Source organism: Acipenser ruthenus, chromosome 28, assembly GCF_902713425.1.
Source record: "Acipenser ruthenus chromosome 28, fAciRut3.2 maternal haplotype, whole genome shotgun sequence".
Lineage (NCBI taxonomy): Eukaryota > Metazoa > Chordata > Actinopteri > Acipenseriformes > Acipenseridae > Acipenser > Acipenser ruthenus.
In genome coordinates, this window is record NC_081216.1 from 23,313,379 (window position 1) to 23,339,937 (window position 26,559).

The following is a 26,559-nucleotide window of genomic DNA, read 5'->3' on the forward strand; positions in this document are numbered from 1 at the left end:
ATCCGGTCCAGTTTTACGAAAAGTGACAGCAACGGAATTTACAATCTCACTTTGACTCCTGTAGTGAAAAAGATAAATAGACTTCTGTTCGAAAGTACATAGTAGGTAACAAATAAGTGAGGGAGTGTGGTCATCTTTTTTAAGGGAGATATGTTCACACTGTTTCAATATATGCCACAAATATGATATATCCATTTATCTTTATTTAAAATCCCATGTGAATCAAAGGCAAGCAACTACACCTTAAAGGGGACAACAAATAACCAATTTCCATGTCACTTGCTGGCCCAGTTCAATTTACCTGGGGAAGTATTTTCGGTAAATCAGCATGGATTTGATTTATTATTTTTGATTTGATTAACACAGCATTAATGGGTCGGAAAGAGGTTTGTGACTTTTGCAGAATCCTGTGCAAAAAAAAGTGTGTTGCAATGAGGTTTGTGCTGCTCCTTAGAAACATTTGAATAAATAAATCTTATACTACTATTGCTCTTAAGCATTTCAAGTTGAAAAGCGTAGGTCATTTACCAAGCTTGTGTTCTCAAGTGCAGCATTGCACCTAACACACGAAATACTGTGTAGCATTTTATTTTACTTTAAAAGTTGTGCAAACTTACACCAAAATCTTGAAAACTAGCTTGCCTCCTTTGCAATCACATTTCAATGAAAAACATGTTTCACTGCACTTTCTATATAATGATATGAATCAGAAAGCTGGGAACAAAAAGAGGAGCATGTGCAAGGTGCCTCCAGTGCTGTTGAAAAGTCCTGTTTCATGGTGATAAGGAGCACCACATTGTCAGGAGCTATGAGTAGGCATTAGAGTTCTCCGTCTCTCCGTGGCATGGAGACAGGCAAGAAAAGGACAGCGGGAAAGAGGCTTTTCTGATAGAGACTGCGGAGAGGAATAATTGCACTGGGATTGGTGTGAGAAAATAATTTCCGGCTTCTCGGGCCAATGGCCAACAGGGAAAAAAATATCAGGTTAAGATTTACACATTCAGTGCATTGTAACTATGCATAATAACATCACAATTATGTGTAAATACACATGTATTTACTAAGTAACTACTATGTAAATACACAGTAATTAGAGACACTTAATGCAACGTGTTATCGAATTATGCTACCCCAACTTTTACTCAAATGCATGAACCTGATTTACATGTGAGAAAAGGAGTACTAACCAAGCATTTCAAATCCATTGATCTCCAGTGATTCTGCTGTAATCAGACCAAATGAACTACAGCAAAGGTGCCTGGGTACAGCAGGATGTCATATCAATATGTGCATACCTGAATTAACTTAAAAAAATATTTGCATCATTTCAGCCGCTCTCAGTAAGTGCAAATTGCATGAGAATATACATTTAAAAAGCACACCCACACACTTCTAGTCTCAGTACCTTTTACACTGTAACCTGTTTACAAAACAGGATTGCAAAAGCTAGTCTTGTTTATAGCTCTTATTTTTATAAGATTTTAATGTAACCGTTCATCGCATATGAAAATAAACGAATTATTAATGTATTATCTCATTTTATTACCAGATGGACTGAGAATAGGCAACTTTCCCATGGTGTAGTCACCTTCATAATCGCATTGTTTTCAATGACAGGACATGTGTTTCATGTTCCCCTGAAGGACATAAGAGAACCATATGGTGTCTGATTCAGAGCTGCAGGTAGAGAGCTGTAATAGGATTGAGCAATTCTCTCTGTCACAGTCCAGCCACAAAGTGATTTATTTGTCACACTGAATTTCCTCCTGTGTGATACTTGTCAGAACCCACAGCAATCAAAAGCAGCCAGCACCACAGCTGCTTTCATGGAAAGTAGGGCAGGTGTGTGAGTGTGTCAGGAGTGTTGGCTAGCACTGGCTATTAGAATGTTGTTTGTTTGTCTTTTTTAATACAGATACATTTGTAAGATTGCTTGTAACTTTTTTATGAAGTAGTACAGCATAGGACATTGTTCATGAAACTGGATGTATTGCCTGCTGTTCAATAACCCCCAGGATCCTTTATTAAGCTGGCTTTCATTACGTATAAAGTGCATCCAGACCTCACATCTGCTGAGGGGATGACAGGCAGCATGGACACAGTCGGGGGTACATTGTCAGAGAACAGCTGGGCCAGTGCCTCAATCACACAAAACATACACTGTGCTGTGAGCGGTTTCCATGAAGTTATATATGTCCATCGGTGGTCTAGTATCCTTGCAGTAATAAGCTGTAAAATCAGTAATCTAGTGCCGCATCACTTGAGGTTCCTAATGGTCATTTTATCAAGAACCTTTTTTGTGGAACTGGCCTGGTTTCATAATTACAATTAACATACTGAGAATGAGAAATGCAGTTGCTACAGCAACAGAATTAGTGAAGTAGTGGTTTTGAGTTTTGAGTGCATATATTTATTAGTACTTATTAGTACTACTCTATTTAACATTATTTATTTTTTTTGAGTTTTTGTAATACCTGGGGAAGATGGGATCTTCAGCTGCTAGATTTATCAGTGTTATTCACTCATTTTTGAGAACCGTAATTCTCATAAAACATGCAGTCTATATATAACACCATCCCCTGTGTATAACATGCATGGCAGATCTGCCTTGGGTTTCACCACATGTATAATATACTACCCTGTGAAAAACACCACTTTACACTGCGTCGAATACTAGAACCCCAGTATATTGCACACTTCCTGTTACACACTCACTCTATATCATGCACAAATTCTCCTGAAAGTCATTGCGAGTAATGCAAGAAAATGACAGTACATTATTTGTCAGTTTCTATCATCTACGGTAGTTTCATTTCATTGTGACACCTATGATGCAGGTGATGCGCTAATTATCTGTGCAGGAGCATTTAATCTAGAGGGGTTTTCTTGTCTGCTTTATATAATACAGTAGATACACACACAAATGATGTAAATATAAGGTCATAAGACACCTGCAAGCAGTAGTGGTAAGCATGCATTTTTAATACATTGCTTTTGTTATTGCAGGCTGGCTACATTCTGCACAAATACCCCAGATCTGCTGTTTGTCTGAAGAATGGTTGTTTATCTACTTTATAAAGAGAAGCTACGATACTGATAGTCGTTGCTTTTTTGTCTCATTTTTTGCTTGCTGATTAAACAATAGCAAAGCATATCAGTATTTACAGGGGAAGACAGGTGTTTCCTAATTGCTAAGCAACAGCGGAATCTTGGCAGGCTTCTGCTTCAGTCATGCGGTCTCTGATCTTGCTGTTACCAAGCCGTTGTATTGTCTTGCAATGCCACAAAACAATGGACAGACAAAGGGGGCTGGTTCGATTAAGGTCTTGTCAGTTACCTCAGCAGAAACACAGCCAAAGACAAATGACTGGAAACATCTTTTCATTGGCCAAGATGGTTCATTGATTGTCACAACGTCAGATCCAGTATCACAGTGATAAAACCACAACTGGCAGCCAAGAACCTCTGTGCAGTTGTACTTCATTGCAGTGCCATGGTACCATATTAGTAAAGGCCCCAGGACCACTGTGCAATATTGTTCCCAGGGTAGCAGAAAGTCCAAAACCTTCAGGGCAGAAGACACAAACCTTCTGCAAATTCCAAACCTTCTGCAAACAAATACGGATACAGTTATCATTAACAAAAGACAGTTGTAGGCTAGGCTTAATATTTCTATTTCACTTTGCATCTGATAAGAGAGTTGCTTAGCTGTGTAAAAAGTAGCTAAGAAGAGGGTTTCTGGAAGCAGGTAAGGCTGATGCTGACATGAGAACGTTCCTGACGGCTCCCAAAACATGATAGCTAGAAGAAAATCTTCGGGTCCCGACCAAATCCTTTGGGACACAATATTCTGGAGCCCTACTTCCAACCCCCTTGCGTTGGTTTTGCTAGAGCTTCTTCATAATGGTTATGAGAAATCTGATTTGTGAATCCCTAATGGAAATAATGAGGGTTTTTTTTTGTAATCTGTAATAAAATAGGTCAGGAATTTCATCAGAATGCAATAATTACTCCTGTATGAACACAGAAGCACAGCCAGGCATGACTAAAATTAGCTTTGTCTTTTAAAATATGTGAAATGCACTAATCCAGCCCACCTGCCGCTATGGTAACAGGCTGGTCCGCACAGGGCTTTTAATTGCTGTACTCAATTTTGCACCTAATTGGGAATCAAAAGTCATATTAAAAATTCATCAGTGGATTACACTAGCAGCGAGGACGACAGGGTTTGAGGGATGGGCTTTCCGACACAGGGGCTGAGTGCTGAGGCAGGGGAGGAGCCTCCTAGCTGAGCCCTATCAATACAGTGCTCCCTCCTCCTCACTGAAGCATAGCCTCACTGGAACATACTGATAGCCTGGGTTGTGAAATTAGCAAAGGATGCTTTGGCTGTATCCCTTATAACAATTCCCCATAGTAAAAGCCCAGAGTAGTATGGTAAAGCATATACAAAAAATCATTGCAAACTAGGATAAGCTATGGTAAATGCATCGTATAACCATGGGGAAAGCATGGGAAAAGTGTATAAATACCGCGCAACAAATACCAAGTCTAGATTGAAGTGGCTTAACGTCTAGAGCTGTGGACTGAATGTCAGGAGCAGCTGGTTCAGAATCTCATTTCTATCGCCTCCAATGTGCCTCTGTCTCTCCAAGGCTGTGAAACTGGTGAGTCCAAAATGACTCATGAAGCATTTATTGACTCAGTGACTCATACTGTATGGATTTTATTTAGACCTTTTCAGGCTGCGCATCATAATAAACAAAAAAAAAAAAAGAAAAAAAAAGGTCGATAATAGAAAGATTGTTTCTTTTCCTCGCTTTTCACAAGTACACATTTTCTAATTCATTCTGACAGGATTTTATTTTTAGACTGTTGTAAACTTTAATGTTGAGAACAAACGTGCAACAGCCCTGCCTGGAGTTTGTTTGACTGCAAGTCCTTTTTGATGATGTGAGTTTCTGATGCTGCAATAACTCTATTTTAACAACAACCCTGGGGGTACATTTCTACACTGTAATACTCATTGCTAGGAGTAGTACTACCAGCAATGACAAAACAGTGGATTAATAACAAATACAGATATGGTCCCGATGTATCTGCACACCAGAACACATGCTACCCTGGTTCTGCCACTGAGTGCATGTACTGATTCATTGTGATGTCAAAATATAATGTCTGTTTCTATATGTCACTATGTAATGTGTAAGGTGTCTCTTATTGTATTCGATATTCCATCTGTGCAAAATAATCTTATAATAATAAGACTCCCCACACATGCAAAATTTACTTATTATAAATTACAATGTTATTATGCATAGTTACAATGTACTTAATGTGTAAATATTTTTGCATGATATATGTAACTACACAATTGTATCAGAAAAGGGTAAGGGTGAGGGTTATATTGTGCAGAATTATTGACATATTAAGTACATTGCAACTGTGCATAATAACATGGGAATTGTGCAAGCCTGGTGTTACTGGCGGGCATTCGGGTGCCTGGCCCGTCCATTTTAGGTCCAGTGCCTCACCAGTTTAAGATTCTAAATTGATTCAGTACCGTCAGCTTCCAGTTCTAGCGGTAGATGCCCGCTGGAATGTCTCAACTGTGAATCACATTTAAAATCAATCCGCGCAAGCGCTGGCTTTTTCTTTTTGACTTGCTGTATTTTTTAACCGTAGTTCACTATTGGACAGTAAATACTAAACAATCGCTTAAATAAAAAAATCTATGAGAAATCATTAATCAAATCAAATTAAAGTAAAGCATAATAATAATAATAATAATAATAATAATAATAATAATAATAATAATAATAATAATAATAATAATAATAACAATTAAAAAAGGTCTAGTTGCTTCTGGTGTTTGGTATCTTTTATCACTGTTGTCAGACTGAGGCATATCTAATGTGTTGCCACAGATGATCAATTACATCGGTGGTTAAGCTTCCCGAGATGCAAGCAAAAGCTCTTCAAAATGAACTGCTTCACAATTTTCCTGTTGAAATTGTACTTCACTTTCCAAATCCTCCATCCATGCAGTCAGGTGCAAAAGAAATATCAAAACAATGAGCGAACAGTACTGTGGAAAAGTATCTAATATCCTGCACTGTCCTGTTTAATTCTTCACATCATTCACTTGTGTGGTCCATTATTCAATACACATACTTACAACGAAGAGAAAAAATACTTCTTGTTAATGTCTGGCGAGCCATCCTCACAATGACAGAATTGTGTGCTACAGTAAATGCATGTAGTCAGTGTTAGTAAATGGTATCTGCAGTGTAATTGACTGTTTGTATAGAGTTTGCAGAGATGCATGTTCCTAATCTGGGATACAGCATGCATATGTTTTTTTTTCAGGATGAATTGGGTGCATACAGACAACGACTGATTGACACTGCAGAGTGAAATGTAGGTCAAGAAGCTTCCCTGCTTCAGTCTTTCTCCCCAAAACTGACAATGAGAGGCTCAATATGAAGATTAATGTGATCGAGTCAGCAGACTATATCCTACTGTAGCCTAGTGCTTTGTGCTAATAACTGGGACCCCGGAGATACTGGTTTTAAATGCCAGCTCAACTACTTGCTGTGGGGACTAGAACAACACATCCTGGAGAAATAATGATCACACTTAAGTTTTTCAATCCATTTACAAGACATCTATAAATATGTTATTTAAAGAGTCAGTGGTTATCAACAAAGCATTACAGTGTAATTGCAATTATATTATATTGATAGGAATTGGAATTGGAATTGGTCATTTCAAACCCTAATAACTGTTGTGATTGTTCAACTGCCTTCATTTAACAGTTACTTCAACAGTTACTTTAACAGTGACTTCAATTTAAGTAGTTTGTTGCCACTGTGAGAAACTAATTTTAGCAGAATGCTGCTGATTGCAATTACGATCAATGATGTGTTGGAATTGATTAAAGGGGATGGGAATTGGAATTGCAATTGGGAATTGATTTTAAAAAGGAATTGGAAATGGAATTGAAAAACAGGAATTGAGCCCAACCCTGATTATATGTGATTTCTTATCAATGCCTAAGATCAGAGGTCTTCAAAGCTGACATAATCTGAGTACTGCCTTAGATATATTTTCTTACAAAGTTATTTTATTACAGTTTATTATTTTATTTATTAATAATAGTCTAATATTATTATTTCTCCTTTAAGAGCATGTTTTGAACAATGCATGAGTCACTTTAATAGCTGATTGCCTCTATAAAAATGTACTGCAGTATCATACAGTAAAAGTGCAGTAAAGCACAGCAAATGCATTGAAGGCATGGCTCAGCACATGCAGAGTTAAGCATGGGAAACATGCATTAGAAGCCCAGGAAAATCATGACACCTAGTTATTCTCTTTATCAAAGCCCTCCCCCAATCTGTATTCCTATTCACATGATTTAGCTCTAATTCTCTGTGTACTCAGGGCTTCAAATCCGACCCCTGTGTGTATGCTGATTACCTAACCCCCCACTCCCCAGTTACATTCCATTCCCAGAGGTTTGATGTACTCAGAACCTTGGAAACACCCTTGCCCAATAAGGAAGCCCCCCTGTATTCACTGAAGTGGTCCTGCTCTCAGGCACAGCCCCTCACAAACCCCCCTGAACAGTAGAAGGACCCCTTTTGTATATAAATCCCTCTACTGGTGCCTTCAGCGTATATGCATGTACACAGAGCAGCCAGATAGCAGTAAGGACAGTGTTCTGAGAATACAGTAAGGGGCTTGTTGGACTGATACCTCCCCCCCAACCCCTAGCCCAGCTCCGTTTAGGACTGCATGCTGGAATTTAACTGGAAAGAAAACTCAGGTTTGAATTTGAGAAACTCAGCAGCACTTCTAGTGTCTTCCCTGGGATTACAGGTAAGGTGATTTCTAGGTAGCTACAGTCGTATGGGGAGCCCTGTATTCTGTGCATCATCTTGCACACAATTGCAACTGCATTAAGAATATCAATCTAATTCTTAATGTATTCCTGAAGATGCATAATTTATCTGTATGGATCAAATGGGCATTAATAATGAACAAGGGACCTGTCTTAGAAGTGATTCACCTGCCTTTTTGTACCGTATAGCAGCTGCTTGTGTAATATTACATGCCAGGCTGCAATGTTGGATTGTGGCTGCCGTTTATTTTCAGTAGATGTGGAGGATACAATGTGTTGTGCTTTTATTTTTTGCTTGAAGTAAACCCAGGGAAAAGCAGAAGTTTGAGTGTGCTGTTTTTCATTCAACGCTCTATATCAGGCATTGTAAAATACAATGTAATTCCAGCAGTAGTGCTTAACAGAACTTTAATGTTGCTGGTCTAATTGTCTTATACATAACTTTATATGAACTATACTATGGTGGGGGTGGGGTGGATAAATTATGAATGCATAGTGTTGCATGATAGTGTACCTGTCCACTGCAATAAGAATTCTGTTACAGCAGTGGCACCAAACGTATCTTTATCACCCCCTGCCCAGTTCCGAAGAACACTATTACACTTAATAGAGCTATATTCATGAGAATACCTGCATCATTCGCTGGGACACAGTGCCATGGCAGCCTTACCACGATGATTAGCTGCAAGAGCCTTTTTATGTCATGTATTTCCTTCTTTAGAAACGATTTCCCCAGTCTGGTATAGAGATACACATTGTAAATGCATGTGTTTGTAGATGTTGTTTGTCCCTCGTTTCCCGGACACAAAGATCCCTGAAAGAAAAGACATTGTATCTCAGCGGTTCTGTCCAGTTCTAGTGTCTCCTGCCTGGCTTCACAGCAAGGGTAGCACAACAGCACACAGAAGGCATTTCAGTGAGTTTCTTTAGAATAATAACGCACAGGTTGAGCACAAAGAACAGCCTGAATGAATACAGCAGAGACTCCAAAAATAAACGCTCACATATCAACACCAATGTAAAAAATACATCTATATATTTGCAATCCATGGGTGAAGTTTCACATTATGAATATGAACAATAGCAGCCAAAAATGTGTAATGTAACACCATGACTATAACAGCTATTCCATTGTAATTCATATGGATTTGGGGTCATACTGTACATGGAAGTAGCCTACTGGTGGCAACCCACAAACTAGTCAAGTAGCAAGCATTGGAATATTGGACTCCATGGTTCTATTTAGAATCTTTCGGCTTCATACGGAACCCTCTCTGTAGAACAATGCTTCTTTGTACAGAAAAAGCCCTAAGGAACCATACAGCTACACAGATCACATACAATGCTTCTGCTTTTATCTTTACACTGAAGAGCTCTGTTCTTTGCACTCATAATTATGTTTGGTAATTAACATAGACATCTGACAGCAGAACAGTATTATCCAGGAATTAATGTCAAGTGCACTTTCCAATTGCAAGTTAATCTAGGCGTGAGAGAGGGAGGGAGCCTTCTCTCTGGGACTGGGATTAAGTGTCATTCCTCCTCCTTCTCACCAGCAGACCACTCGGGAATGCTTTTCTCTTTCTCTAATCTCCCCCGTCTGCTGCTGGCACTGCGCTCCTGCCTCTCCAAGTCCACCTGTTCGGGTAAAAGTGGATTTGCAGGGATTTTTACACTGGCACATTGGACCTCTGCTTGTAGCTTTGAAAAAGAAAGAAAGATTAAAAGCAACCGAAGGCTTTAAGTAAAGGGTGGTTCATACTTCAATCGCTCGACCCGCGCTGAGGGCGAGTCGCCAGGCGTGTGACTGGTTTGCAATCCAAGAGAGAACAATCGCCAGGGTTGAATTTTTCTCCGTTCAATCATCGTGCAATATTCCAACAGATTTAAGAGTAAAGAGTAAAATAAAAATAACAAGGAACAGCTGTAAGTGCGTCAAGTGTGATTGGTAGCACTTTACATGAGGTGTCTAATGACTGTATATTTACGTAGTAGTTACTTAGTAAATACATGTGTACTTACACGTAATTACAATGTTATTATGCATCGTTACAATGTACTTAATGTGCAAATATTTTTGCATGATATATGTAAAGGCATTATTGTATCAGAAAAGGGTTAGGGTTATATTGTGCAAAACGATTTACACATGAAGTACATTGTAACTATGCATACTAATGTTGTACACTTACTAAGTAACTACTATGTAAATACACCGTAATTAGAGACACTTCATGTATTACTTATTTCTCAATGTCTTTTTTCATGTTAAGCTTCCACAAGGAAAAGCAGAGTAATTAATGACAAGGGCTATTTTGATGCACCTATAGCCTTTACCGTGTTAGTTAATATCACTTAGCATTTTCCTTAAACAAACCCTTATATCTTGATTCCATGAAAAGGGATTTTGTGTATTAAGAAGGTAAAATATTCCGGCCAGCACTGCGCAGAATAGGGTTGTTTTCTGCATCTGTCCCTGGTGAAACAGCAGCATTGTAAATGCATGAATCCTGTTGCCAAGCACCTGCACACAGCGCCCTCAGTTTTAGCTATATAACAGGAGACAGACTGCAATGTGCAGCACAGAAGCACAGCTTGAATTGCAGCGTCTGAATAAACCCACTGATAAGACAACGTACTAACGCATTCCACAGCACAAACCAAACGCACACCGTTACAGCTTTTGAAAGAGCGATCATTATTGGCAATAGCTTTTATTTCATTACATGAGTAAACATTATTATCAATTTTTTCTGTCAAATATATAAATGCAGTGCCCAGCTGCTATTTATCTTTTATTTCTTTTTCACATATTGCTTTCAATATTTCAGCCCCTACAGGTTTTTGACCTCCATGCAATACCGCTGCCATGCATCTGAATTCATTAATAAGATATTATTTAATTGGGCATAAATGATGGACGCTGAACCAATATAGATCTGCCGTCTTCAGTCGGTGACACAGTTTAAAGACTGACAAAGATTGCTATTTTGAGAAGAGGATTATGATTAATTCACCTTCCCTTAGTTCCCTCAGCCACAAACACCTCCCTCCACGCCACCGTTTGTGTGCAGCAGTCTTTACAACAAAAACAAGGCACCGCCGGTTGAAACTGAGTTTGCAAAAAAGTTCTGCAAAATCCCCAGTGCCTTGCCTCATCATTCACGTGCAACTCCCGTGCGATCTCAGGACCGCTCTGCCCTGGCCTCCAATGTTCAGTACCTGGCAGCATCCTTTGCTTGGGTTCGGCAGGTGACATGAGTCAACTGGCTTGAAATCACGAATGGGGATCGCCTGTTGATCGTCAGACCTAAAGCGTTGGGTTGCGACAGTGGCCGACATTCAGAAATTGAGGTACTATAGCTGGAGACTGTAAAAAAAAAACACCCTTGCTCTTTTTTTTCATGCACGAATCCTCGTAGCATGAGCAAATAAAAACATCGCTGTTGAAGTATTAAATTTTCAGGTGCCATTCACAACTGCAGTTTTGTTACTTAACTAGATTAGCATTCTAATGTTAGCATCTCAGTTTATACGACTGCAGACTTTCAGTGGAAACGTAGTGTGAGATCGTACGGGATTGCGGGACACTGCCTCTTTAAACACTATGTCAAACTGAAGCTGGCTTTCGTGCTGTCTTTGATGGGAGCCTTCCACAGAGGCGAGACTATCAGGCAGTGATTCATTAGACGTATCTGAGAGCGCTGCCGAGATGATCCTTGAGGAACAAGGGCAGGGAGGTTCTGTAAAGAGACAGACAGCGTGGCTGTCCCTCCGCGATAGGCTGGCGGTCCCTGATGCTTTGGAACAATGCGCCTGTCTGTCAAGGTTTTTTTTATTTTTATTTTTATTTTTTTGCAGTTCCCTGTTTGCTCTTTCCAAAGACGACTTTTCATTCATCTTTGGCGTCCACTGATCTTCTGTGAAGAAGTGGGACATGCATAGACACTCTCTGTGGGAGTCTGTCAACTGAGTGCTAGTCTGATTCATTTAATTGTAGGATCATTAAAATAAAGCAACAACTCACGCAATATGTAAAATACATATTATATATTATTCACAAAAAAAAGTTTACTGCACTGTGTTTACTTTTCTTTCCACACGTCCTGAAATAAAATATTTTGTAATCCTATCAATGTTTTGTGTACATACAAAAAAAACTTTTTGTTATTTTGTAGACTGCAGTAACACCTCCTCTATCGTTTGGTTTGCTTTGTACTGCATCCTTACATAAACTCATATGAAAGTGATCTTTCAGATATAGATGTGTGTTTTAGTTTATTTAGTTGTGTATTAAATGTCATGTATTATCTTAGGTGAAACAGACAATTCATACTGACTGTACTTCAATGCTGATTATTATATGTATTAGTGCACGCATAAAAACACACAGATTCACAAACCAGTATGGTTTTCCAAAATTTTGTTGCAAGATAGTGAAATACTGTGCCTGCAGTTTTTATTAGATACAGTATTTTAATTAGTGTAATGCCAGCGGTCATAACAGCTCCTGGTTCATGCATGAATTTGAAGGCAATAATAATTTAATCAAATTAAAAACATGTACGTTCCTATTAAGTACTACTTAAGGAGGCTGTGTGGTCCAGTGGTTAAAGAAACGGGCTTGTAACCAAGGTCTCCGGTTCAAATCCCACCTCAGCCACTGAGTCATTGTGTGACCCTGAGCAAGTCACTTAACCTTCTTGTGCTCCGTCTTTCGGGTGAGATGTAATTGTAAGTGACTCTGCAGCTGATGCATAGTTCACACACCCTTGTCTCTGTAAGTCGCCTTGGATAAAGGCGTCTGCTAAATAAACAAATAATAATAATACTACTGTGAAGATGAATTAAAGTTATAATTTATTCCTGGTGTATTTAAATTTATGGAGGAAAAAACACCTCATTTCAATTATATTATCTATTTTTCTGCAAGAATTGCTTGCCTGTTAGATATTGCGTCTTCTAATGATGGGTTATATTGAAGAGAAATCTCTTTTGTGCGATAAAGCCGCTCTCTCTCTCTCTCTCTCTCTCTCTCTCTCTCTCTCTCTCTCTCTCTCTCTCTCTCTCTCTCTCTCTCTCTCTCTCTCTCTCTCTCTCTCTCTCTCTCTCTCGTTGTCCATTGTCAGTAGAGTCGCGCTCTTCTAGCAGCCACATAGAGGGGCTATCATCTGTCATTTAAATAAGGACTCAGAGCAGATAGGCAAGTCCTCGGGGCATTCCATTTAAATAGTTAACCATCTAAAGACCAAGGTCAGGGTTTTATTGGTTCGATAAAATAGATTATACATTAAGGAAGATCTGGACTGGAACGTAAATTAAGCTAAAATAATACCGCAATTACTAGTATTACTTATTAAATACTGTGTTTTATGTCTGTAATAATAATTTTAAAAATCAATTTAAAAAAAACGTTTGGAATGGGCATAGTCTTTAGGATAGCCTTGTCTGTGTGTGGAGCCAGCTGTTTGAACCTCTGCTGCAGGGAAGCACGCTCGACTCACGCGATTTGATTGGCTCTTGTAATGCTAATCGGGACATATGCAAGTTTCATCATTACAAGAGCCAATCAAATCGCGTGAAAGCACAAAGCGGGCGGAGCTCATTTGCATAGAAACTCCATATTTAGCCGGCCAGTTAAATATTTAGCTAAATGTTAAATCTAGTTAAGAGATTTAAGATTTAGTTAAATATTTAGCTAAATGTTAAATGTTGTTAAGATATTTAATATTTAGTTAAATATTTAGCTAAATGTTAAATCTGGTAATTAGATGTATAAATTATATTTGAATGTACACATTTTAAAAAATATATAAATCTGTTTTAAAAAATGTTTAAAATCCTGTATTGAATTTCATAGAATTCACACAAATCAATATGATCCCCCAGGAAACCACTAAAATAAACACGGCTGGCTCCTGTAGCCTCAGCCTGAAATGCCCTTTTGAAAGCAATGGAAATGTTCTGGATCCCTCATACTGAGGGCACTAGAATGTTGCTCCTACATACCTCAACAAATGAGGCTTTATCAGCTGTGTGTTTCAGCATACTGTACAGGGATGACAGACTTGAGCAGTCTTAAACTGATGAACCTTCCCTACAGATACTCCCTTAGAGTGAGCGAGAGAACAAACCAAGTTAATACCGTGTCTCATCGTGTTCGGTCTTTAACAAATAAATACAGCTTTTTTTTTTGACACTGTTATATTTTTTTGACACTGTTCTATTTATTGAAACCCCTTGTGGAATAGGAGAATGGGCTAATTACAAAACGCGTAGCTTAATAGGATTTGCATTTAGTTTTAATGAGCTGCTGCATCACAATGGAACAGCACAGTAAAATGCCTGTGTCTCTTTGCACAGGTGCCTCTTACAAATGCTAGATAAGGGCTCAGGAGAGCCGCAGTGCGCATTAAATTGTATTACAATAAACATCAGAAAGCGCAATTTCCATAATAAAGAGCCTACAAGAGCTGAGCTGTAGGGAGAGTGGCCATGAAATTGCACTTTTATTTATAAACCGTGTCTTCACATTTCTAGGAAATCGACTTGCGTCAGATTCACACTTGTCAAAGCATGTGCTGGAAAAAGAAAAGGAAAAATGAAATGAGTTCTATTGAGACGACAAGATAAATGATCCCAATAATTATTAAATATACTTCAAAAATACAAGGTCTATAAAAAGTCAGTAGGCAACGTTGCAATGGAATAGAAATGCATATTTTAAGGGTTTTATTATTTGACGGTTAACAATTAGCTAAGGGCTAGTTAATTTATCATAAATATTTCAATAAAATCCGTAACACACAGTAACAATAGCATTATCACATGTTAACATGTTGGTAAGCTAGTTTTTAACAGTTAATAAACAAAATCAGAGAACCCCTGTTAAATTCACCGAGACCAAAACGATGCCCATATGAATGCAATACAACTCCAAGCCGTCAGCTACAGTATAGACAGTATAGATTTCGTACCTCCACTTGAAAGGTGACACAGAGACTGACTTTAACAGTCACCCCTTTAATAAACCCAATGTCCTTAAATGTCAGAAAAACATTTTGATCACCCCCTCAGAGTAACTGCCTTTGTTCCCCTGATCAATCGGAATGTCTGCATAAGACACAGTTTACATTCTGTTCTCCACCGTCACTAAAAGGTCCTTGCGCTGCTGAAAAGTTTCAATTACACTTGATGCGGATCTCAATCTGTGTCTATCCTTCACCTGGGGCTACAGAGCAATAGATTTCGCTCAGCTGATTCTTTTCAATCGGATATTACAGTCATGGTGACTGTGCTTCAGCTGCTGTACGAGTTTGGCAACATTCACCTGTACAGTAAATCCGCTGGAGTTGCAGTCTACACTCAGTAGGCGCCTTAACACGTTTGTCATCCTCAATTAAGAATCTGCAAAGGGCTCTTGCAGTTTGTATTAATTACAGCCTGCAGATGGCTGGGAGTGGGGTTGTGGGAATACAGATACTACATCCCCCCCAGTGCCCACTGATGACAATTACAGAGAAGGAGCTGTAGATCACCGGATCCCATCCAGTACCGCTGCATAGGGTCAATGTCTGTCACTCTGATCTTTCCAACGAGGGAGAGGCACGCAATCCTGTTTTAAGTCAACTGTTTTTATCATCTAAATTGTTTAGTTAACCTTGGAGGCGTAGCGGTGCTCCTCGGCTCCCAGAGATAAGAATCTCAGGCGCACACACAATCTTATCTTGTATTACACGCTAACATCAAGAGACTCTCAAAAGGACCTTCGTTCTAATCTTGAGTTTTCACAATCGACTTTGAAAACATACATCTCCTACCACTTTGCAACCAATGATTAATTCAGGATTGAGTAGTTTGCATTGCACAGGGCGCAAAGCAACCCAGCACAGCTAGAGCAAACACATAAACGCAAGCATTAATTGGCTATCATGAGGTGGTTCTTCCATTACGTGCAAGAGTGAAAAGGTCAGCCTTCACATTTTTCTTTATCAACAATTTAAGATAAGCAGAGCTGCCAGCCCTGAGTTTCAATGTAGGGTTTTAATGCTTAAGCGGTAGAATAGTGAACACGGTACCATCGGTAATAAGATAAATTCTCGGGATGTGTAGCTCAGACTTGGCAAGTGTGTCCAACTCAAATTAGGAAACGCAGACAGATTTTAAAAAGTAAAATATTTGGATCGGCCTCTAGGGGGATCTAATTATTTGGGTTTTTATCGGCAATGTGCAATAATTAGCGCGTTTTCCCTCACGAGACCCAAAAAGCGAAAAACTATAGCAATGGCGATTGTATTAAAACTACGTAGATTTTTAATGCTTTTCAAAAAAGTACATTTCCTCAAGAAAAACATTGCGTATTGGATGTTGTTTTACCCGTTTGTCAGCCTCTCTGCAGAGAATTCAGTGAAGTATTGGGTGCACACCATGGAGAACACTGCAGTCATTTGAAATAAGATTACTCTCCCACTCGCGGCATCACAAGTGGTTTACGTTTCTTTCTCTTTAGTTGTTAATAAACGGATCCAAGTGTTTATGCTGTCTTCAGGGGTTCCAAAGATAGCACCGAAACATTATTAAGGGGCCGGGGTGGGAGGGAATAGGGAATTGTGAAAGTGAAAACGCTACAAAGTGGACTGGCCTGGAGACAGAAACATTCATTCTTCATCCTTTATTTGAGGACAGCTGAAGAACCCCATGGCTGTATAATGCGCCCTGTCCACTCAAGCAGACAAACCTTTTATTTTCTGATATCCAGTCTTTATAATTATTTATAAGCAACTTCAGAAATGAGCTCCCAGATTAGAGCTATCGGACGTCTTTATTGATCTCAGTTACTTGTTTGTTACTGCTCTTCCTTATCCTGTGTCTTGGTTACATCTTGAAGCTTCACGCTATTGAAACATTTACCCTTGGTTGTGGCTCAACACTTCACAGAGACTGAACAGCTCCCCCTTCTCCTAAGCTTTCCTCTTGCATAATAAGGCATGGTCCTACCTAATTCATCTTGCCAATGTCATTGCATTTGTTTTTTGTTTGTTTTGATTTTTTTTTTTTATAAATTAAATCAGAACTTAAGCCCACAAAACATTATTACTTTTCTCTGTATTGCTTCGATTCTGTAACACCGTGTATAGGACCTTGTAATAAAGTTGAAGATTCTTAGAACTGCCGTCCCTTTTTTAATGCGATGCTGTGATAATACTCACTGCACGATATGGACAGTTGCTGGGGAAGAACCTGTTCTGCTGCTTACTGAAACTTTAATCGTATTAATTGTATTATCTATATCTTTAAACAATTGTTTCAAGAGAGCTCTGGTAGCCATTCTCTATCAGATTTGATTCTTTGAGACAGACACAATGATTAACAGTGCTATTTATCTCCTGCAACTCTGTGTGTGTGTGTGTGTGTGCGTGTGTGTGTTTATTACATCAGAAGGCAGTGGAACAGTGTACCAGTTTCTGGCTATGACAGATTCCATTGTCAAACCACAAGAACAGTAGGCCTATTGCTTTATTCTCACAGGGCTCTAGACTCTGCAACAATGGCCAGCTTTCTCTAATAATAAAGCACTTTTTTTTTTGGGGGGGGGGGGGGGGGGTTATTTTGACTCCCTGCCACCTTAACACTATCCTTTAAAAAAAACAGGATGAAACTAATATTACCAGTGTATTGGTACCAAAATAGCACACAGCTATTATATTGTGTGAGTTATAGATGCTAAGTTTTGGCGAGACTCTACTGACACAGCTCACATGAACACTTGACATGAAGTGTCTCTAATTATTGTGTATTTACATGGTAGTTACATAGTAAATACATGTGTACTTACACATAATTACAATGTTATTATGCATACTTACAATGCACATTCTGTGTAAATCTTTTTGCATGATATAACCCTAACCCCTACTGCTTACAATGGTACATGTCATTGTTTTGTTAGTGCGGCAATGGCTATAGGAAAAAAAAACTGACGGAGTTCAGGCCTCGGTTTTGCGCATTTATGTATTATACTATGTATTATGTATTATATTATATAGTTTTATGCTATGTATTATGTGTTACACTGTAGTGTGCTGAGGGTCACTTTAGTGGGATATACACAATCCCTCTACAATGAACCTCAGCACACTACAGTAATTCTAGGAGAACTGAGCCTTCTAAGAAATACTACATTCACCTTAATGTGTCTGTCAAAGTTGCAGGTAATGAGGTGGCTGCCTGAATCTCTGCCTGAGATTCTACAGGAATACACAGGCTCTTGCTTGTACAATAATATATACTGTATTTGAGTTTGTTATTCAGATAAACAGATTTTTTTTTCATACAATCCTAACAGTACGTCGAGATAAAGGACTGCCGCTTTCAAAGAGAACTGATGAAAGGGCCTCCCTTATCTGTGCCAAATGAGGTTTTTACAAACTAAAACTATTCTAGCATTTAGAAACAGCATTACAGATGCATGCACTGATCAGTACACGAACGACCAGGGTATTGTTAAACAGACAGCTGTGTATAACAAATACACAATACAGTGCATTACAAATTCCCCTCTTCTGAGGAAACTGAACCAAATATAATGAGTTTATGCATATAACCTGCCTCATGGGAAATCACTCGTGTTAAATTAATACCATATCGTGCAAGCATATGGGACCAATAAAATGCTATTTGCATTAAAACATTAATGATTTTATTTTTAAGGAAACAAGAATTAAAATCCCTGTAATGTTATGAAACCAAGAAGAAACCAGGGCCGGATTAAAGCAGGGGCTTTAGGGGCTGCAGCCTAGGGCATCAGATTATATATATATATATATATATATATATATATATATATATATATATATATATATATATATATATATATAATATATATATATAAAGTCACAAAAACGCTTATTCACTGCCAAACATTAACTACTTTAGATGTGTAATGGCTGCAGTATAGGATACTGACTGATACTGGGAGAGGATTATACATTGTTTTATTAACAATAATATGATAACCAATCAGAGTGCAGTGTCCTGACAGGAACATTTGGTGGTACCTTTGTAAGGACAGCGAGCAGGGACTGCCTGATCATATGACTTGACCTGCAATCAAGTCACGTGCCAGTTTTATCAGGTGTGCTGCGGCGCGAACATGACGCAGATCAGAACCTGTAAATGTCTGACAAAGCAGCACCTAGGAAGTATGTTTCTTCTCACCCAAGCTAAGCTGTATTAATAACAGTCAAAGTTGTTCTAATAGTGGAAAACACTAGTGGATGCTGCAGTGTGTATATATGTATGTATATATATAGAATCCATTTACAAAGTCAGAAATAACAGTGCTAACAAGCTATGAAGGGACTGCTGGAATAATTTGTAATTGGTGCTCCCTGCTGTAAAGTTAAAGACAGTGTGGAGTGTTACAGCTTTAATGAGCTGTAATGCTCTCAGGAAGCACCATCTTTGAACTTGTTGTTTGAGTGAGTCTGTGGCCTGCATGCGTCAAGATTTAAAAAGCTGACGTACCAAATGCTCAGGAAAGGGTGCCTAGGGTAGGCTTTTCATGTGTGAGGTGTGAAATACTGCACTTTAATGGAGGACAGCTTTTTGGAGGTATGCGTGAGCCTGGTTGAACTTTCACTTTCCCTGCTCATCTGAATTCATTATTCTCTTTGAAGATCAGATTGAGCTATGTGTGGACCTCCTTAAAATAGACAGAGGCAGTCAATCAAACTGATCGCAAGTCAAGGCTGCAAAACAGAAACCTTCAAACAGCTTTTTATATATGAATTAGGAGTTGTAATTGATTAATTATTCATTGATTCATTGATTAATCACCCCTGTGGGCATAGATCGATTAAAACAATATTGATGAAAATCATGTTACCTAAATGTTAGCTGTGAGGGAGGAACCCAGACAAGAGGTGCTGTATGAAATCCACTTGGGCAAATCCTCAAGCGCCAGCGCTCTTCAGTTGCCTAGCAACAGTGGTTTACATTAAGGATGTGAAAAAAAGGCATTACATATACTCTTATCAGATGTTAGGGCTCAAAGGTGGTAGATTCTCACAGGGCCGCAAACAAAACGAGGCACGGTTGAGTGATCACTCTTTAATTTGCGTGGGCAATGTGTCTGGGAATGTAACGCTGGACTGATGGATGGGATTGGTAAACACGAAACAAAGAGTTTTTAAACATCTTTTAGTTTGGCTTTCTCTCAGTTCACAAGCAGCCGCTCAACACATCTAAAAGTGCTCATTGGGTTTTCTAATTAGCTTGCCAAGCACCAACAGAATCAAGGAGTGTTTAATTAAGCACTATTATCTAACGCAGCAGGCATTACGTGCAAGAAAATTGACCTGGACGACAGCTGTGTGTCCACTTCCTGTATCCCCTACCTAAAGGTAAACCCCCAATCAATATACAGGAACGCTAACAGTCCAAATGCATATGCATTAATTCAAACCTGCGAGGGCTTTCACAAGGTTTTTTTTCAAACTATGCTAGTAACAAAATCTCTGAAGCCCTGTTAATTTACAGGGCAATGCATTTTCTACCAGTTTATCAAACTGAATCTTGGATGATGACATGGGCATCCATGCCGATCGCGACCGTTTTAAATAAAACGAACAACCAACAATGAATTGAAATGGACAATGTTATTAAAGCACCTTTAATAAGCTAACTCTGCCTAGGTTGTGAATGCACTTTGCAAGCTAATTAAGAAGCCAGTGCTCGGAGTTGTACTGACTGTGTTTTATCAGTGGCTGACAGGAACAGCTTTGGCCGTGTGTGAATTCAATTTCACTGGAGATGTTTGTTAAAATCTAAACCCGTGCAAATGTACCGGTAGTGTTGTGTGATGCACTGCCCTTACAGATTCTGTCCTGTCCCCTGTCGATGATATGAGATGAGGTTAAAAGCTCAAAAAAAACAAAAAAAAAACAATGCAGACAAGCCCAGCTCTTTTGCACTGTGGTTAAGACGTTGTTCGCTTGTGCTACGCCGGTTCGCCGGTTCGCGCCCAGACTCTACCCTGTTACACCCTCCTTCTTAAATTGATGTCCTGGGTAATGCAGCAGTATTATTTTCATTGGCTTATTTTATATTGTCTAGGAAAACTGTATGCTTTTTGTTCTTTCTGTCCAGCGGAATGGACTTTCTTAGCTGAATTCATAGAGTCATGACATATATTCCCTTTCACTCAGGTCTGGGGTTCTGATACAGCAGTGGGTCAATTTTCCCAATTGCCAGACAGCCGCCAAGAGTGGGCATAATCAGTCTGATGTTCAGCAAAAAGCTAAACTTAAGAGCCGACATAGCTAGTCATGCAGTTCTTGAATGGAAACCGAAATGGGCGCTTTCTAATACCCATTCATAGGTATCAGGTAGCCAGTCTGGCTTGGAATAGTTGCTGTGCTCCAGAAAGTGAAAGAAGAGGGCGAGAGCATTGTTACGAATCCACAAGGTCACCTTCTGCCTTTGAGCTTGATAAAGATCACATTGTCCTCTGCCTATTTCAATCCTTATCCAGGCAGATGGAGCTTCGTTCTTTTCCTGGGTTTCTGGCCAAAATACTCACCTGCCTGTAAGCTAAGACCCCATGAGTTGTCTTAGTAGAAGCTCAGGGAAAGGGACATAGAAGAAACAGCTGACAGGACCTGAAATAAATCCTTGTGTATCACAGAATGTTGGAGACATGGGAGGGCATGTTTGGCCATTTACAAAGCTTGGCATTAAGCCAGGTTTTTTGAGAGTAACAAGAGAACAGCATTCCAGTTCACTGACCCTGGAAAGTATGTTAATAAGATAATAATGTACCTGTCTGTAATGTACCCAGGCGATGAGGGGAGGGCTGTTAAAACTGCACATTCTTACACTGAGTAGTATTTGGTGCAGTGGTCAAATATTTTGCTTTTCATATCTGCTATTGACATTTATTAAGAAGGAAAACAAAGTCATTTTGATTGGACTTTAGAAGTCCTGGGATCAAGTCTGCTGGTTTGTGATGAAGTAGTGCCACCTAGTGCATGGCCAAGGAGGGGAGCTCGGAATTCTTACTGTACCAAAGATACTGAATAATGGTGAACAATGTTTCTGTTCAAATCACAGCTTAAACACACAATGATAATACGTTTCCTATTCATATGACAGCACAGTTTTTGAAGCAGGTACAGTCGTTACAGTATTGATGGTAAACATGGGTCATATTTGTGAAGTTTTTAATACAATAGTCCAGCTGTTTAGTCTTGCTTACAACTCTCACTCACATTTCTCTCTCATTCCCACTTCCTGTATCCCCTACATGAAGGTCAATCCCCAATCAATATAGGGGAACCATAACAGTCCAAATGCAAACATGCTTTAATTCAAACCTGTGATTTGAAGGCATGGACACACATTTCAAACAGTCAAACTAATACAAATGACTTATTTGCTGTCCTACAAAAGAAATAAATAAGGCTTGCTTGATGTAAACATATATTTCTTTCTTACAGTCACAATCATTATATCCCATATATGCAGCTAATCTTTTTTAGAGCCAGAATGTACAGTACAGCTAACATTTTATTCTTTTGGTCTCTTTTTTTGTGCAGGAAAGATGATGTCATCAACCCTTCAGCTCCTGATCGCATTGCTCTGCCATGTGACAAGCCCTCTGATTCTCAGCCATGCAGCCGCAGAAGGTGCCACCGAGCTGAGATCTGCCTTCTCCGTGGCCAGGACCAGCAGCATGGAGGGAGGACCCAAGATGGTCATCACCTTCGACAAGGTCTACGTCAACATCGGCCACGACTTCGACCCCAAAACCGGGCTGTTCCGCTGCAGGGTCCCCGGAGCGTACTACTTCTCCTTCACCGTGGGCAAGTTCCCCAGGAAGAACCTCTCGGTGATGCTGATGAAAAACAAGAACGAGGTGCAGGTGATTGTGTACGACGAGCACCATGGCAAAGACAGGAAGGTGCAGAGCCAGAGTGCCATGCTGCAGCTGGAGTTTGGTGACACGGTGTGGCTGCGCTTGCACGGGGACCCCAAATACGCCCTCTACAGCAACACGGGCCCGTACACCACCTTCAACGGATACCTCATCTACCCCAACACCTATTCCTACTTGGGGAACAGTCTGAGTGACCAAGTGTCAGCTGATCAGCAGTCAAGCCATGCCTCCAATACCAAGGTCACTGCTGGAAATAAAGACTGCGCTCAGAAGGAGGATCGTATGCTCTCTGATCAGCCGGCGGCAGTGATGGAGAAGGAAGAGGAAGAGGAAGAAGAGAATGACCTCAGATCTGCGTTCTCAGTGGCCAGGAGTCAGAGTGTCTTGGGAAAGGACCAGGGCATATTTCAACACAAGCCCATGACGTTCGACACGGATTTCGTGAATATCGGGGCTGACTTCAACACCAGCGCAGGTGAGTTCACCTGCCGCGTCCCGGGTGCTTACTACTTCTCCTTTACGATCGGGAAGCTCCCACACAAGACCATGTCGGTGAAGCTCATGAAAAACCACCTGGAAGTCCAGGCTATGATCTATGACGACAGCAGTTCCAAGAGGAGGGAGATGCAGAGCCAGAGCCTGATGCTTGCCCTGAAGAAAGGGGACACAGTCTGGCTCTACAGCCACCAGCACGATGGCTACGGGGCCTACAGCAACCACGGAAAGTATATCACATTCACAGGATTCCTCGTCTACCCGGAGCTGACGCAGCACAGGCAGCAGAGACAGAAAAACTAAATCGGACGCCTTGAGATTAAAACAAACCCCTTATTTATGAAAAAAATGAGTGTGTGTCCGATGTGAGCTTTCTTTGCTTTGTTTTGTTTGTTTTTTTGTTTTTAATACAGAAGCATGTTAGACTTCCCAGGTGTCTGTTATTAAGATGATGTTTTTCTTTTGTTTCTCCTGAAATAAATGGTGTATTATGATGAGCATGCTTAACAAACATAATGCTAAGGCTGACCAGAAATTGTTTTTTTCACCATTAATGCTGATCATCCAAAACTGTAAGGCATTACAAAGCAGTGTCTGCTGTGTCAACCAATGAAAGTGAAAAAAATGTCCCAGATTAGCTGTTTTTCCACTTGATCATCCTTACATGATCCGTCTGGCTCCTAATCCTTGGGACTCTCTTGTTCTTAAATGTCGTGTTTGTATAAAACTGAAATACATTTTATTTTGGAATGCATCTGAATTATTCTAAACCTTCGAGTCATTCCCTTGTTGTAGATTTGTCTTGCAAAATGCCTAAAGAGCCTTTGCTTTGTGATTAGGCATTCACTGGGATTGCACAAGCTAGACTAGCAGTGAGATGAGATGCAGCCTCATGCTCATTCTAGTACCCAATTGAGGAGAAATAATTTCTCAGCCTCTACCTGACAGGTGTATAATCCTCCTGTTATTTATTCAGGGTCTGTAGATTTCAATGCAGACTTCTTTTCCGAAATGAGACTGTCTTGAAAGAAACCAATATACCCCTTCATGCATCATCGCCATTGTTCAGGCACTGGGAGCGTGTCTACATGCAGGGTGCTCGCTCGATGAAGTTTAAAATGCTGTTATTAAATGATTTACTGGAAGCTGTATTGTAAGCAAAACTGTCATTTTCATTAAAAACTACTTAAGAAAAAAAGTAATTCATTTTGGCACTCAATACAGAGTAAACGGTGTGCTTTATTAAATAACCAGGGACTGCTTCTATAGGAAGCTGAAATATTATATCATGGTATATGTGGTATTTGGGTAATCTGTACTTTTATTATTACATGGTCATGCACTAAAATGGATAATGCATTTTGTAAGAATTGTTCATTGTGAAATGTACAAGCATTTGAAGAGTCCCTTTTTAAACTGCTAAATTCTGGCTGTGTGAATGAGATTTCAAATAAAGGTGACTGCATCTGGACAAATGCAGCTGAGCTGGACACAAAGGTAAATGTGTTTTTCTTCATTTTGTTTCGTTTAAGTTTCTATTCTCCCGCTGACATAATTAAGAAAAAACATAATGATTTCGTTTTGGTCATGAAAGCATCAACACCCTGTATGAAGTAATATCACTCTACTCTGGCTATGGTTGGTTCTACAAGGGTGATTACATACCTCACAACTTTCCCACTCCATTGACCTGTAATGGACCTGAAAATACATCGTAGTTGCATTCTTGCTTTGTGAACAACTGTGTGTAATCCATTGTCGCACTAGACAGACTGCTTAATATATTCACTCATGCAGAAGTTCCCTGCTTATGGTCCGTGAGCTATCCACCAAATAACGCAGCTGCACCGACCACACTCCCTCCCCATTAATCTTTGTAGTATAAATACATTTGTGGTTGTGGTTCCTGGTACCTTGTACAAGGTTTGGAACCTCAGCTACGATGAAAATGACTGCAGTTGAACACGTTGATCTCTTCTACACCATAGATGATGTGGGGTTGGGAGGGGGGGGGAAGAGAAAGAGAGAGATACACATTCTTGTTGTTTCATGAATGAGTTCTCAGAGCCGTTCCTGCAATCCACAGCGATTACCGCACTGAAAACTCATACCGCAGCCTTTGTTCCTCCTGCCAGCGCTCCGGGGTCAGCCCCACTAACTCTATTTACGAAGGTCTACGAGCGTGGCATTCAACAGGCGGGCGAAGATCCCGCTCCAAACCTTCTGCTCCTCTCCGTCCACCCTGCTGAGTCGCACCTGGTACACGGAGCGCGCGACCCTCAGCACCAGCTGCTCATACTTGCCCATTTCCAGAGGCTCATTAACTGATAAGCGACTGTACACATTTTAGACTATTAGAATGCTTATCAACACAGCTCTGTACATTAAACAGGGAATGAGTAACAGTAATTAGTAAGGCCATTGCCTGTATTCTTACAGTAAATATATTAAATTCAGTTAAGGCTAGGGTTCAGTGTAGGCCAAGAAACTTAGTAGCAGGAATATACAAATCATATTCATTGACAATTATTTCCTGTTTTTATCAAAAGCTAAAAGAAAAGTTAACCTGCTACACAAAAAGGTGTCAAATATAATCCATTGAGCTCTGCCTAGTGGTTTCAGCACATCGTAAATTTGATATGAAGTGTGCTAGTTTATGGTCCTAGGCTAACTGTAAGTTTCATATTTCTGAACCCTACATTATAAAATACAAGCACTCTGTTTGTCGTGTTTTGTTTTGACTTCCAATTTGAATTGAGCTAAAAAAGCAAATCAATTAAATTAAAACATTAGAATAGTTTCCAAAACTGTCATTGCTGTGCTGTTAATGTCATGTTTGTTGTTTGTTCAGTAACTCCAGCAGTGGAAAGGACAGTTCCAGAAATGGGTGCTGTCAGCAGATTGGAATTTGATCCCAGATGCCTCAGAAATCTTTTTATCTGCTGAAATTGAAAACAACATGGGACACAGCACAGTTCCTGTGTGCAGCAGCTACTCTGTCACATTATTCCAGGCCATCCTTGTACGGGGAACAAGAAGCTCGTTTCAGTGTACAGATTGCGCTGTGTGTCTGGTAAATGTTCGGCAGATACAGTATACGGTTGCCAGAATCTAAACCAGATTCAAATTTGCCACTAAATTACAGTAACTTCTTTGGAAAACAAGGCCTTAATTATTTTTGTCCCTGAGCTGAAGAATATGAAATTAAGTTATATATAAT

General features: G+C 39.7%; 1 protein-coding gene across 1 annotated transcript; it reads left to right on the plus strand.

The window, feature by feature from the left end:
• Positions 1–7,669: 7,669 nt before the first annotated feature.
• Positions 7,670–24,835, plus strand: LOC117435079 (complement C1q tumor necrosis factor-related protein 4-like). Its single transcript, XM_034058003.3, has 2 exons — positions 7,670–7,884; positions 22,504–24,835. The coding sequence occupies exon 2, from the start codon at positions 22,509–22,511 to the stop codon at positions 23,640–23,642; it is 1,134 nt and encodes a 377-aa protein (XP_033913894.2). The 5' UTR covers positions 7,670–7,884; positions 22,504–22,508; the 3' UTR covers positions 23,643–24,835.
• The last annotated feature ends 1,724 nt before the right edge of the window (positions 24,836–26,559 follow it).

What these genes read in the sequence shown, in the direction of transcription:
- LOC117435079 (XM_034058003.3), top strand. Translation starts at nt 22,509, where the DNA reads ATGATGTCATCAACCCTTCAGCTCCTGATCGCATTGCTCTGCCATGTG.